At 39.3% G+C, this 12,032-nt stretch overlaps 1 protein-coding gene across 1 annotated transcript in view; it reads right to left on the minus strand.

The window, feature by feature from the left end:
• The window catches only part of LOC123515173 (torsin-1A-like), a 94,729-nt gene that overhangs the window by 31,505 nt on the left and 51,192 nt on the right, over nucleotides 1-12,032 (minus strand). Inside the window, exon 6 of the mRNA XM_045273681.1 lies at nucleotides 9,013-9,157. Coding sequence (XP_045129616.1) covers nucleotides 9,013-9,157 — 145 coding nt within the window. The remainder of the gene's footprint in view (nucleotides 1-9,012; nucleotides 9,158-12,032) is intronic.

Below are 12,032 nucleotides of genomic sequence, written 5' to 3' on the forward strand. Positions count from 1 at the left end.
TTTTGACAAACCACTGGTAATGGAACAGAAAGGGATTATGAAGGAGTTTCAAGTAACTGTGGAGGAGATCAAGAACATGATGGGGAGTTTAGAAGTGAGAAAAGCTGTGGGACCTGATGGGGTATCAGGATGGATTTTAAGAGAATGCAGGAGCAATTGGCAGAAAAAGTTTGTGAAGTAATTGATGCCTCATTAAGGGAAGGTGTAGTGCCCCAAGACTGGAAAAGAGCTAACATTGTCCCAATCTATAAATCAGGTAACAAGAGAGACCCATTGAACTATAGACCAGTGTCACTTACAAGTGTGGTAGCTAAGATGTGTGAGAGGGTGGTGAAGACTAGATGGACAGACTTCTTGGAGAAAAATGACATACTTTGTGAGTGTCAATTTGGTTTTAGGAAAGGGCGTTCATGCACGACAAACCTGATATGTTACTATTCGAGGGTGATAGATGTAATACAGGAAAGAGATGGTTGGGCTGATGGAATATATCTGGATTTAAAAAAGGCCTTTGATAAGGTACCACACCAGAGACTGATCTGGAAACTTGAAATGGTAGGAGGAGTGCATGGCAGTTTACTAAAATGGATGGAAGACTTTTGGTAGGAAGAGAAATGAGAACAATAATTAAGGACAGACCATCAGAATGGGGATTGGTGGAGAGTGGAGTTCCACAGGGATCAGTGTTGGCACCAGTAATGTTCGCAGTCTACATAAATGACATGGTGGATGGGGTGTCCAGTTATGTGAGCCTATTTGCAGACGATGCAAAATTGTTAAGAAAAGTGAGATGTGACAAAGATTGCGAACTACTCCAGGAAGACTTGGACAGAATATGGAAATGGAGCTGTACATGGCAAATGGAGTTCAACACGACAAAATGCAAGAAAATAGAGTTTGGCAAGAGTGAAAGAAGAATCAGGAGTATGTACAAGATAGGAAATGAAGACATAAAACCAGTCATGAAGAAAAAGACCTTGGGGTGACAATTACCAATGACCTATCGCCAGAGAGACATATAAACAAAATAATTGGAGAAGTATTGAACTTATTGAGGAACATAAGAGTGGCGTCAGTATATCTAGATGAAGAAATGATGAAGAAAATAATTACTGCAATGATAAGACCGAGGCTTGAATATGCAACAATACAGTGGGCTCGAACTTAAAGAAACACATAAGGAAACTAGAGAAAGTACAGAGGGCTGCAACAAAATGGTGCCTGACTTAAGAGATTTGACTTATGAAGACAGACTGAAAAGAATGCAACTTCCAACCCTGGAAAACAGAAGAGAAAGGGGAGACCTGATAGCAATATACAGAGTGATGATTGGCATGGAAAAAATGGATAGGGAAGATCTGTGTATGTGGAATGGAAGAATGTCGAGAGGGCATGGGAAAAACTAAAATGGCCACTTATAGGAGAGATGTGAAAAATATAGCTTCCTCATAGAAGGGTGGAAGCATGGAATAGTTTAGACGTGGAAGTGGTCAACGCAAGGAATATTCATGATTTTAAGAAAAAGCTGGACATTAATAGATATGGAGACGGGACAACACGAGCATAGCTCTTTTCCCGTATGTTACAATTAGGTAAATACAATTAGGTAAATACACACACAGCTCAATCAAACATTCCCAATACGTACAAAACATCCATACAGAGGATTCACACACAAACACACACACACACACACAGCTCAATCAAACATTCCCAATACGTATAAAACATGCAGAGGATTGTGACACACACACACACACACACACACACACACACACACACACACACACACACACACACACACACACTCACACACACACACACACAGCTCAATCAAACATTCCCAATACGTACAAAACATCTGTACAAAGGATTTGTGACGGACACACACACACACACATACACACACACACAGACACACACACATACAAAGCTCAATCAAATATACCCAATATGTACAAAACATCTGTACAGAGGATTCATGACACACACACACACACACACACAGATAAAGTTCTATCATACATATATATGTACAAAACATCACTCGTATCATGTAGGATACGCAAAAACATGCACACACACACACACACACACACATGCTCCCAGGAAGAGTAAAAAAATGGATAGACCGGTAAGAAATAAATTACCAAATTCAAAATATGCCGCTGAGGCCCAGGGAGCAAAACCAAAAGTGGCCAGTCAAAGCATGAGTCCATCTTCAACAGGGGCAACAATGCAAGGTCGACTGGTAATGTTGGAGAAGAGATTTGAGGAGTTGGTGAAGGAATTAAAAGTTCAGAGGAGTGAGGAGGAGCAGGATAGAGAATTCCACAAGGCTTTAAAGGAAAGAGTTAAGAGACTGGAGGAAAATGAAAACGATTGGTGGATGAGAATGCACACTTGAGAGTGGAGGTTGAAAAATACAAGAGACGGTTGGAGGAGAAAATGGAGAGAGTAGTAAAGGAGAAAGATGACTTTAAGGAAATGATCAGTGAGCAGAATGAAAGGTTTGAAAGGAATGGGAACTGAAGAAAACACAATGGACTGAGTCGAGGGAAGCAGAGATGGTTGGATTACAAGAAATAATTAAAGATCAGTTGAAGGAAGACAAAAAAGAAAGGTCTAAGGAACTGGTTAATGTTATGAAGAATAAGGAAACATTGATAAGAGAAATAGCAGAAAAGAAGAAGAGTGTGTTAATATTTGGGATGAAAGAACAAAATATAACATATAAGCCTAAGAGAATTAAGGAAGAATTAAAACGGTAAGAGATCTGTTAAAAATCTAAATGATGATGAAAAAAAAGACCTACAAGAAGAAGTGGAAGAGATCCATAGACTGGGTCCGTATAAGGAGGGAGTGAGCAGACCGATTAAAGTAGTACTGAAGTCACAACAATCTGCGGAGGATATCCTATATAGAACATCAAAGTTAAGAGAGATAGAAGGTTGTAAAGAGGTGTTTGTAAGAAAGAATAGAAATGAGGAAGAGAGGAGAAGATATAAGGAATTGTTGGAAGAGGCGAGAAGGAAAAATGATGAGCGGTCTGAGGAGGAAAGAGAAAATTTTTTTTTGGAGAGTTATAGGAGAGAGAGTCAGAAAGTGGTATGTGGAAAGAAGGAATGCGGAGGAAACCCTAGAGGGAGCAGTGGGTGGACCGTAATGTATACTAATATAGATGGGATACTGTCAAGTAGATTGGAATTGCAAGACTATATGATGGTGGAGAAGCCTGATATAGTGTGTTTGACTGAGACAAAATTGCATGAAAAACAAAGGTAAATTTGGATAATAAATATAATATATGGAGAAAGGATAGAGAGTAAAGGTGGAGGAGGAGTTATGATTATGACGAAGAAAGAAATAAATGTGGATAAGGTTTGGTATGGGAAGAACAACAGAAGTGATAAGCATAAGGATAAAAGTGATGGAAAAGAATTAATAATCATGGTGACCTATGTACCTCCTAAAACAAATTCTTGGACATTAAGGAATACGACAATATGATCAAGGATACTTTACAGAGTTTGGAAAGTGTATTATCTGGAAAAAGAAAGGTGATACTAGTAGGAGATTTTAATTGTAAGGAGGTGGATTGGGAAAATCTAGTAAGTGGTGTTGGAGAGGAAGCATGGGAGAGAGATTTCTTAATCTAATGATGGAAAATATGATGGAACAGAGGGTGAAGGAAAATACTAGATATAGAGGAGATGATGAACCGGCTAGACTGGATTTGGTGTTAACAAGAGAAGTGTACCTATGTGGAGATATACAATGCAAATGTCCTTTGGGAAAGAGTGATCATGTGGTTATGGAAATGCAGATAGCAACAACACAGCGAAGGAGAGACGAGACATACAGGAGTGGTAGATTGAATTATAGAAAGATGGACACAGAAAGTTTGAAAAATTATTTCAGAAAATTAGATTGGGAGATGTTACAAATCAGAGAAGTGCAAAAAAATATGAGATTTTTATGAAATATTATAAAGAAGGAGTTATGAAATTTGTACCAAAGTATAAACCGAGAGAGGAAGGAAGAAAGGATTGGTTTAATGCAACTTGTGTTAAGGCTAAGGAAAAGAGAGATGTGGCTTGGAAAAGATGGAAAAGAGCAGGAATATACTAAATAAGGAGAATTATAGAGTGGCGAGAAATGAGTATGTGAGGGTAAGGAGGAGGAAGAAAGAAAATTTGAAAAGATATTGTAGACAAGAGTAAGGAACATCCAAAATTGTTTTACAGGTTCATAAATGGTAAACTTAAAAGAGAGAGTCCATTGAAAGATTAAAAGGAGAGCAAGGGATAGTAGATGACCCTAAGAATATAGCGGAATTGCTAAATAATAGGTTTCAGCAAGTATTTACTGAAGAAACAATGTTTGTAAAGCCTCAGAATGTACAAGGAAATGTGCACATGGATGACATTAAGATACCTAAAAGGAGTTATATAAAATGTTGGAGGAACTTAAAGATGATAAAGCGATGGGACCAGATGAAGTTTCAGGAAAATTATTGAAGGAGTGTAGAGAAGAATTGATTGATCCATTATATGATATTATAAGGTGCTCATTAGAAACAGGGGAAGTACCAGTAGAGTGGAAAAGAGCTGAAGTGGTGCCCATTTATAAGGGAGGCAGTAAGGAAGAGCCTCTTAACTATAGACCTGTGTCTCTAACAAGTGTGGTCGGTAAGATTTGTGAGAGGGTGATAAAGAAATATTGGATACGGTTCCTGGAGGATCATAAGTTATTATCGGATCATCAATTTGGCTTTAGGAAAGGGAGGTCATGTGTAACAAATCTACTGAGCTTTTATTCAAGAGTGGTTGACAAAATACAAGAGAGAGAGGATGGATGGACTGTGTATATTTGGATTTAAAGAAAGCTTTTGACAAGGTACCTCACATGAGACTGCTATGGAAATTAGAGATTTATGGAGGACTGAAAGGAAAAGTGTTAAAGTGGATGGAAAACTACTTGAGATGGAGGAGATGAGAACGGTAATAAGGGATGCAAAGTCGGACTGGTTGGTGGTGGAGAGTGGAGTCCCACAAGGCTCAGTGCTGGCACCAATACTTTTCCTTGTATATATTAATGACATGCCAGAGGAGTAAACAGTTATATTAATTTGTTTGCGGATGATGCGAAGTTGTGTAGGTGTGTGAAGAGTGAAGAAGATTGTGAAATTTTACAGGCAGATCTGGATAAGATTTGGGAGTGGAGCAAGAGGTGGGAAATGGAATTTAATCTGAGCAAAAGTCATGTGATGGAGATGGGGAAGAGTGGAAGACGGCCAAGAGGGTCATATAAGATGGGTGAAGAAGTAGTGTTGAAAAAGGTGGAAAAGGAAAAGGATTTGGGAGTGATAATACAAGACCATGGGCAGTTTGAGGCTCATATTGATAAGATGTTTGGAGAAACGTATAATTTGATAAGAAATATTGGATTAGCCTTCCATTATATGGATAAAGATATGATGAAGAAATTAATTAGTACGGTAATTAGACCAAGATTGGAATATGCTGGAGTGGTTTGGTCCCCTTATAAAAAGAAGCATATAAGGAAGTTGGAGAGATTGCAGAGAATGGCAACAAAAATGGTTCCGGAATTGGCAGAAATGACCTATGAGGAGAGATTAAAAGAAATGAATTTGCTTACCTTGGAACAAAGAAGAGAAAGAGGAGATTTAATACAGGTTTATAAACTGTTGAACGGACTGGATGAAGTGGATAATGAGCAAATGATGTTGAGAGAGGAAAACTTAAATAGAACTACGAGATCGCATAGTAAAAAGATAGCCAAGGGAATATGCTTGAAGGATGTGAAGAAATATAGTTTCCCACAAAGATGTGTGGAGGTGTGGAATGGTTTGAGTGAGGAGGTGGTGTCAGCGAGGAGTGTGCATAGTTTTAAAGGAAAGTTGGATGTGTGTAGATATGGAGACAGGGCCACACAGTATGATACCCAGGCCCTGTAAAATTACAACTAGGTGAACACACACACACACACACACATATATATATATATATATATATATATATATATATATATATATATATATATATATATATATATATATATATATATATATATATATATATATATATATATATATATATATATATATATATATATATATATATATATATATATATATATATATATATATATATATATATATATATATATATATATATATATATATATATATATATATATATATATATATATATATATATATATATATATATATATATATATATATATATATATATATATATATATATATATATATATATATATATATATATATATATATATATATATATATATATATATATATCCGCCTTCATCACCCCTTCGGACTATACTAATACACAGTGATGCCATTAGGCTTGTCTAATGCTCTCGCCACCTTCCAGAGGGCTATAAATTACATCACCCAGGACTTGGAGGGAACATCTGCCCATCTGGACGGCCTGGTGGTGACTTCGGACGACTGGGTGACACATCTGACCCCTCTCTGGAGGCTGATGGGTCGGTTGCAGGAAGCCGGTCTTACAATCAACTTGGCCAAGTCCATCTTCAGGAAGTCTACGGTGGTCTACCTGGGACATGTGGTGGGGAACGGCAAGGTTCCCCCCAAGAGAGCAAACGTGGAGGCAATCCTTGGCTTCCCTGTCCCTACCACCAGGAAAGCTCTCATGAGGTTCTTGGGGATGGCTGGTTTCTACAGACGATTCTGTAGGAACTTCTCCACCCTGGCCGCCCCTGCTGATGGACCTTATCAGCACTTCCGTCCCCTTCCACTGAACCCCGACCTGCGACCAAGCCTTCCAACATCTCAAGGCGTTCCTCTCCTCGGAGCCAGTGGTCTGGACGCCAGATCACTCCCGTCCCTTCCATCTACAAGTGGACGCGAGTGGAGTTGGGAGTGGGTGCTGTCCTCCTACAAGCAGATCCCACAAGCGGCATCCTCCATCCCATCGCCTATCACTCTGCCAAGCTGAAGAAACACCAACTCAACTACTCCACCATCGAGAAGGAGGCTCTGGTACTCGTCCTGGCGCTCCAACGTTTTGAGTGCTACCTTCATCCTGGCCCTCAAACTATGAAGGTCTTCACCGATCACAATCCTTTGGCCTTCCTTCACGCCATGAAGAACCGAAACCAATGCATACTTAGGCAGGCCTTGTTAACTCAACCCTTCCACTTGGAAGTCCACCATATTAAGGGGGTGGACAACATCATCGCTGATGCCTTATCAAGATCCCCTGTCTCACCTCCTTCATGAGCCCATTACGGTCTTAGGGGGGAGGAAATGTTATGGCCCGCCCGTAACATACTCCACTACCATCACCTCCTCGGCTTGTTACCTCGTTCGCCATCTCTCCACCTCCCCTTCCACGTCACCGTCTCATGAACCTTCCACGTCACTGTCTCATGAACCCTCCATGTCACCGTCTCATGAAGCCCCGCTACTGTCCCGAAGTTGGATTCACGCGGCCCCATTCGACTCAAGCGGAAGTGTTAAGCGAGCTCCCTGATTTCTGGAAGTCAGTCGGGGTCAAGGCCTCAACCAGTGAACACAACGCCTCTTGGATTACCGTGGGATCCAATCACCCAGCACTTCACCACTGCGACACCTCATAAGTATCACTTCCCCTCGTCCCGTATTTTCCACATTGCCTCCATATAGGATTAGTATTATTGTTAGGTATCAAGTTGGGTTCTTTATTGTTGTATTTATTTCTGTGTTTTATATATATATATATATATATATATATATATATATATATATATATATATATATATATATATATATGTGTGTGTGTGTGTGTGTGTGTGTGTGTGTGTATGTCAGTTTCATGTGTTTCATGTTATATCTATATGTGTATGTCAGTTTCATTGTTATTGGGTTATTAAATAGCTTCTTAAGTGCCCCCCTTTGCATATCCTCACCAGTTGAACCTGCAGTGTTTTTTTTTTTTTATTGTTATTGTTCACCGGCTCCCTGATGCCAATCTTACCCATTTAACCGGTGAATGTAACAACTTCAACATTTTGACATCTGGCTAAAACAAAAATAGTGGTTTTTAAATGTTCACCATTCTTTATCTTAATAGGCATCACTACGTGTGATGACAGCTACCCCAACCATTTTGAAGACAGCTGTGTGTGTGTCTGTATGTGTATGTGTTTACCTATTTGTAACATACAGGAAGAGCTATGCTTGTGCTGTCCCATCTCCATATGCAAATCCAACATTTTTTTTAACTTTATAATTGTCCTTGCTTCAACAACTCTCTTATCTAAACTGTTCCACACCTCTACACATCTTTGTGAAAAGCTGAACTTCTTGATATCTCTCCTGCAGTTGTCCTTTCTTAATTTCTTTCCATGCCCTCTTGTGTCACTGGTGTCCCAGATTAGTAAGTCCTCTTTATCTAATTTTTCCAGTCCATTCACTGCTCTGTATACTGCTATTATACCTCCTTTTTCCCTTCTCTGTTCCAAGGTTGTAAGACCTAGTATTCGTAGCCTTTCTTCATTTCACTGTTGATACCATTCACTTAAACTTGGGAGAAGCTTTGTTGCTACCCTCTGCATTTCTCTAGTTTCCTTATGTTTCTTTTTATTTGGTGACCAAACTGTAGCTGCATAATCTAATTTTGGGCATATTAGAATGGTTAACAGTTTTTCTTATCATATGTATCTTCATCTATGTAAGTGAATGCCACCTATATATTTCTCAATCAAAAGTTAGAGAGGGAAAAAACCTGAGGGAAATTTTAAAAGAAAGAATAAAAATAAGTGAAATGAGGAGCCCCCACATCAAAGAGGCAAGGAAGTTAATCTCTAACAAATAAATGCTGGTAGCTATAGATTGGAGGCCAAAAATTTATGAAGCTACATTTAAGTCTTTATGACATCACAATGTAACCAAAATGATACAATCATAAAGCAAAAGATGTTTTATGGCAATAGAGTCCAGCATGATGTACTTACTGGATTAGTTCTTTGGTTGGAGTGTGACCTCTTCTGATGATTTCATCACGGATGCATAATTCTACATGGTGTCTCTCAAGAGGGAGGAAGGGAATGTAGTGGTCCACCAGTGAATGCTGGATTAACTCGCTTTTGTGCAGCCCTCCTGCAAAAATAATGATGTCATGTTTACTAATTGACAGACGATCCTGATGTTCTCAAAGAAGTATGATGAAACAGATTTATAGTACAGGCAACCCCCGCTTAACGAAGGTTCACACAACAAAATTTCCCTACAACGAATGTTTCCTTTTATTACCATCTGCTCGTTTAACGAACACCAAACTCGCTTTAATGAAATTTTATCCCAGTAATTTTTTCCAAGTTTGGAAGCCCTGCCGTATCACGCAAGCCGACAGGCTTTTGAATACACCAGCGTCTCTCGTGGACAACACGCGCACCACTCACTCCCCCTACCCTTTCCCACTCTCAGCTCAAAATAATAACAGTGTCCAGCACCAGCTTGTCTTCCCTCGCTCAACATGCCACCAAAATGCCCTGCAATGTCGCCTAGCATTGCTAAGAAGACCAGGAAGTGAAGCTGGATATTATTCACAGACACGAGAGAGGCGAAAAAACTAATAGCATTGCTCACCACCATGGCTTGACTCCATCTAGTGTCTACTATTTTCAAGTCAGCAGACTCTATTAAGAAGGCTGGTGAGACCGTATCTTCCTTACAAGCTATAAGAACCACCTGAACTCATGACTCTGCAATGGATAAAATGGAAAGCCTTGTGGAAATGTGGTACATAAGTTTTGTATGTGGTACAATCATGTGTCCTTTGTTTAGATTCCACAGGTTGCCAGCAAGCGTATTTCCCATTCCACTCTACCTCCCTTTATAAATTTAAGGTCATCAACATTATAAAGTTACTTACATACATACATTAGTGTACATTATAATGACTTAGTCTTAAATTAAACTGCTTAAATGTTTAACTTCATAATTTTTACTTTCATTAAACCTTTCACTGTATTATGATGCACTCTCACTTTGTTTACTCTTAATGGAAGTTCAAGTCAGGGGTCAAACTTGTTATAAATGGTTCGCTTAATGAAAATTCGTTTAATGAATTTTTTTCTTTAGAAACGTAACCTGTTCGTTAAGTGGGGTTGCCTGTATTTTGAGAGATATTCCTACCTAAGTAGAGACAAGAGGAGATCTAGGATTGAAGGTAGGAGGAATAATGAGATGAGTAGCCAAATATCATTTCACTATGTAAGAAGCAAAAATGTAGATGAAGAATACAGTATCCAGAAAAACAAACAAATGCTCAATGAAACAAACAATCATCCATGGATCTGAAAAAAAATTAATCCAATTTTCATAATTCATAATTCAACACCATTTGTATGAATCACAATTTGTATAACCTCCTGTAACAGACTGTGTACGGAGAGTGCCATTCCTCTGTACTATATCACTACATGTTGAATACTGGTTATAGGATATATGTAAACACCTGGATCAATAGAAGTTTTAAGAAGTATTAAGGCGGGTTCACACGTGCCAATTTGTGACTGAAATTTTACGTACATAGAGTTTCCGACTCATCCCTTCTAGTTGAAAATTGTCACACATAGTGACTGAAAAGTATTGACTAGTTGCCACTTTGGCAGGAAGTGAATCTAAACAAACAGCTAACCACCAAGATATCTTCCTCCAGTGACGATGCTGAAGCTGTGGTTGCTCTTCTTTTGGCGTACCGGAAGAGTCAACAGAAAAGAAAATGCCTGTGGATACATCCCTGGCAAAGTAAAAGGAAAGAAAGGAGTGTCTATCACACTCTAAATTAGCTTACATTTCTCATAAGATAATTGTTAATCTTTATTTTTATGCAGGAGAGAAGCCAGCCAAGGAGAATAAAAAGGCCCACTTGAGTGCTGGTTCCCTAAAAAGAAAAGTAGAGTTAGCCAAAATTAAGGAACAAATGTCTTGATACCTCCCTCTCAAAAGAAATCAAGGGTTAGGAAAACAGAAATACAGAAACAGGCAGGAAGTTCCAGAGGTATAAATGAATGAGAGAACTGGTTAATTCTTGCACTAAAGAGTTGGACAGAATAGGGATGAGAGGAAGAAGAAAGCCTTGTGCAGTGAGGCTGCAGGAGGAGGGGAGACATGCAGTTTACAAGATCAGTAGAACAGCTAGCATGAAAATAGCGATAAAAGATAGAAAGAGATGCAACATTTTGGCGGTGAGAAAGGCTTTTTTTTTTTTTTTTTTCGGTAAGGCCTATAGCGCCTGTAGGCACACTTGAAGAGTGTATGGGAAGCGCTGTTCAGCTTCCGCCCATTAGTGGCGCAGGCAATTTTATTTATAGTGGTACCCATATTAGGGCCCATATCACCACCCAAGCTCATCTTGAGTGTAACCACCTAGAACCTGGGTATCATGGTGATATGTAGGTAACTTTAAACCACTCGACAAATGGCAAAGTGTTTTAAGGCTGTACGTGGTGGGATTCGAACCTACGCGTGGATGTCTGCCTGATCCCACGCTCACCACCTTATCCACTATGCCACCGCCTGAAGACAGTTAGTTAGAGGAGGGGAGTTGATGAGATGAAAAGCTTTTGATTCCACCCTATCTAATATAACTGTGTGAGTGGAACCTCCCCCCCCACAAACATGCGAGGAGTATATATCTCATACAGGGGTGCCCTTGTACAAAGTTAGCAGTTGGAGGGGCGAGAAAAACTGGCGGAGACACCTCAGAATACCCAACTTCATAGAAGCTATTATAGCAAGAGATGAGATGTGAAGTTTCCAGTTAAGATTATGAGTAAAGGACAGACCGAGAATATTCAGTGTGGAAGAGGGAGACAGTTGAGTGTCATTGAAGAAGAGGGGATAGTTGTCTGGAAGGTTGTGTCAAGCTGATAGATGGAGGAGTTGAGTTTTGAGGCACTGAAAACTACTAAAGTTTTTCTGCCCCAATTGGGAATCTTAGAAAGATCAGGAGTCAAGCGTTCTGTGG

Source organism: Portunus trituberculatus, chromosome 38 (genome assembly GCF_017591435.1).
Source record: "Portunus trituberculatus isolate SZX2019 chromosome 38, ASM1759143v1, whole genome shotgun sequence".
In the NCBI taxonomy this organism is placed as follows: Eukaryota; Metazoa; Arthropoda; class Malacostraca; order Decapoda; family Portunidae; genus Portunus; species Portunus trituberculatus.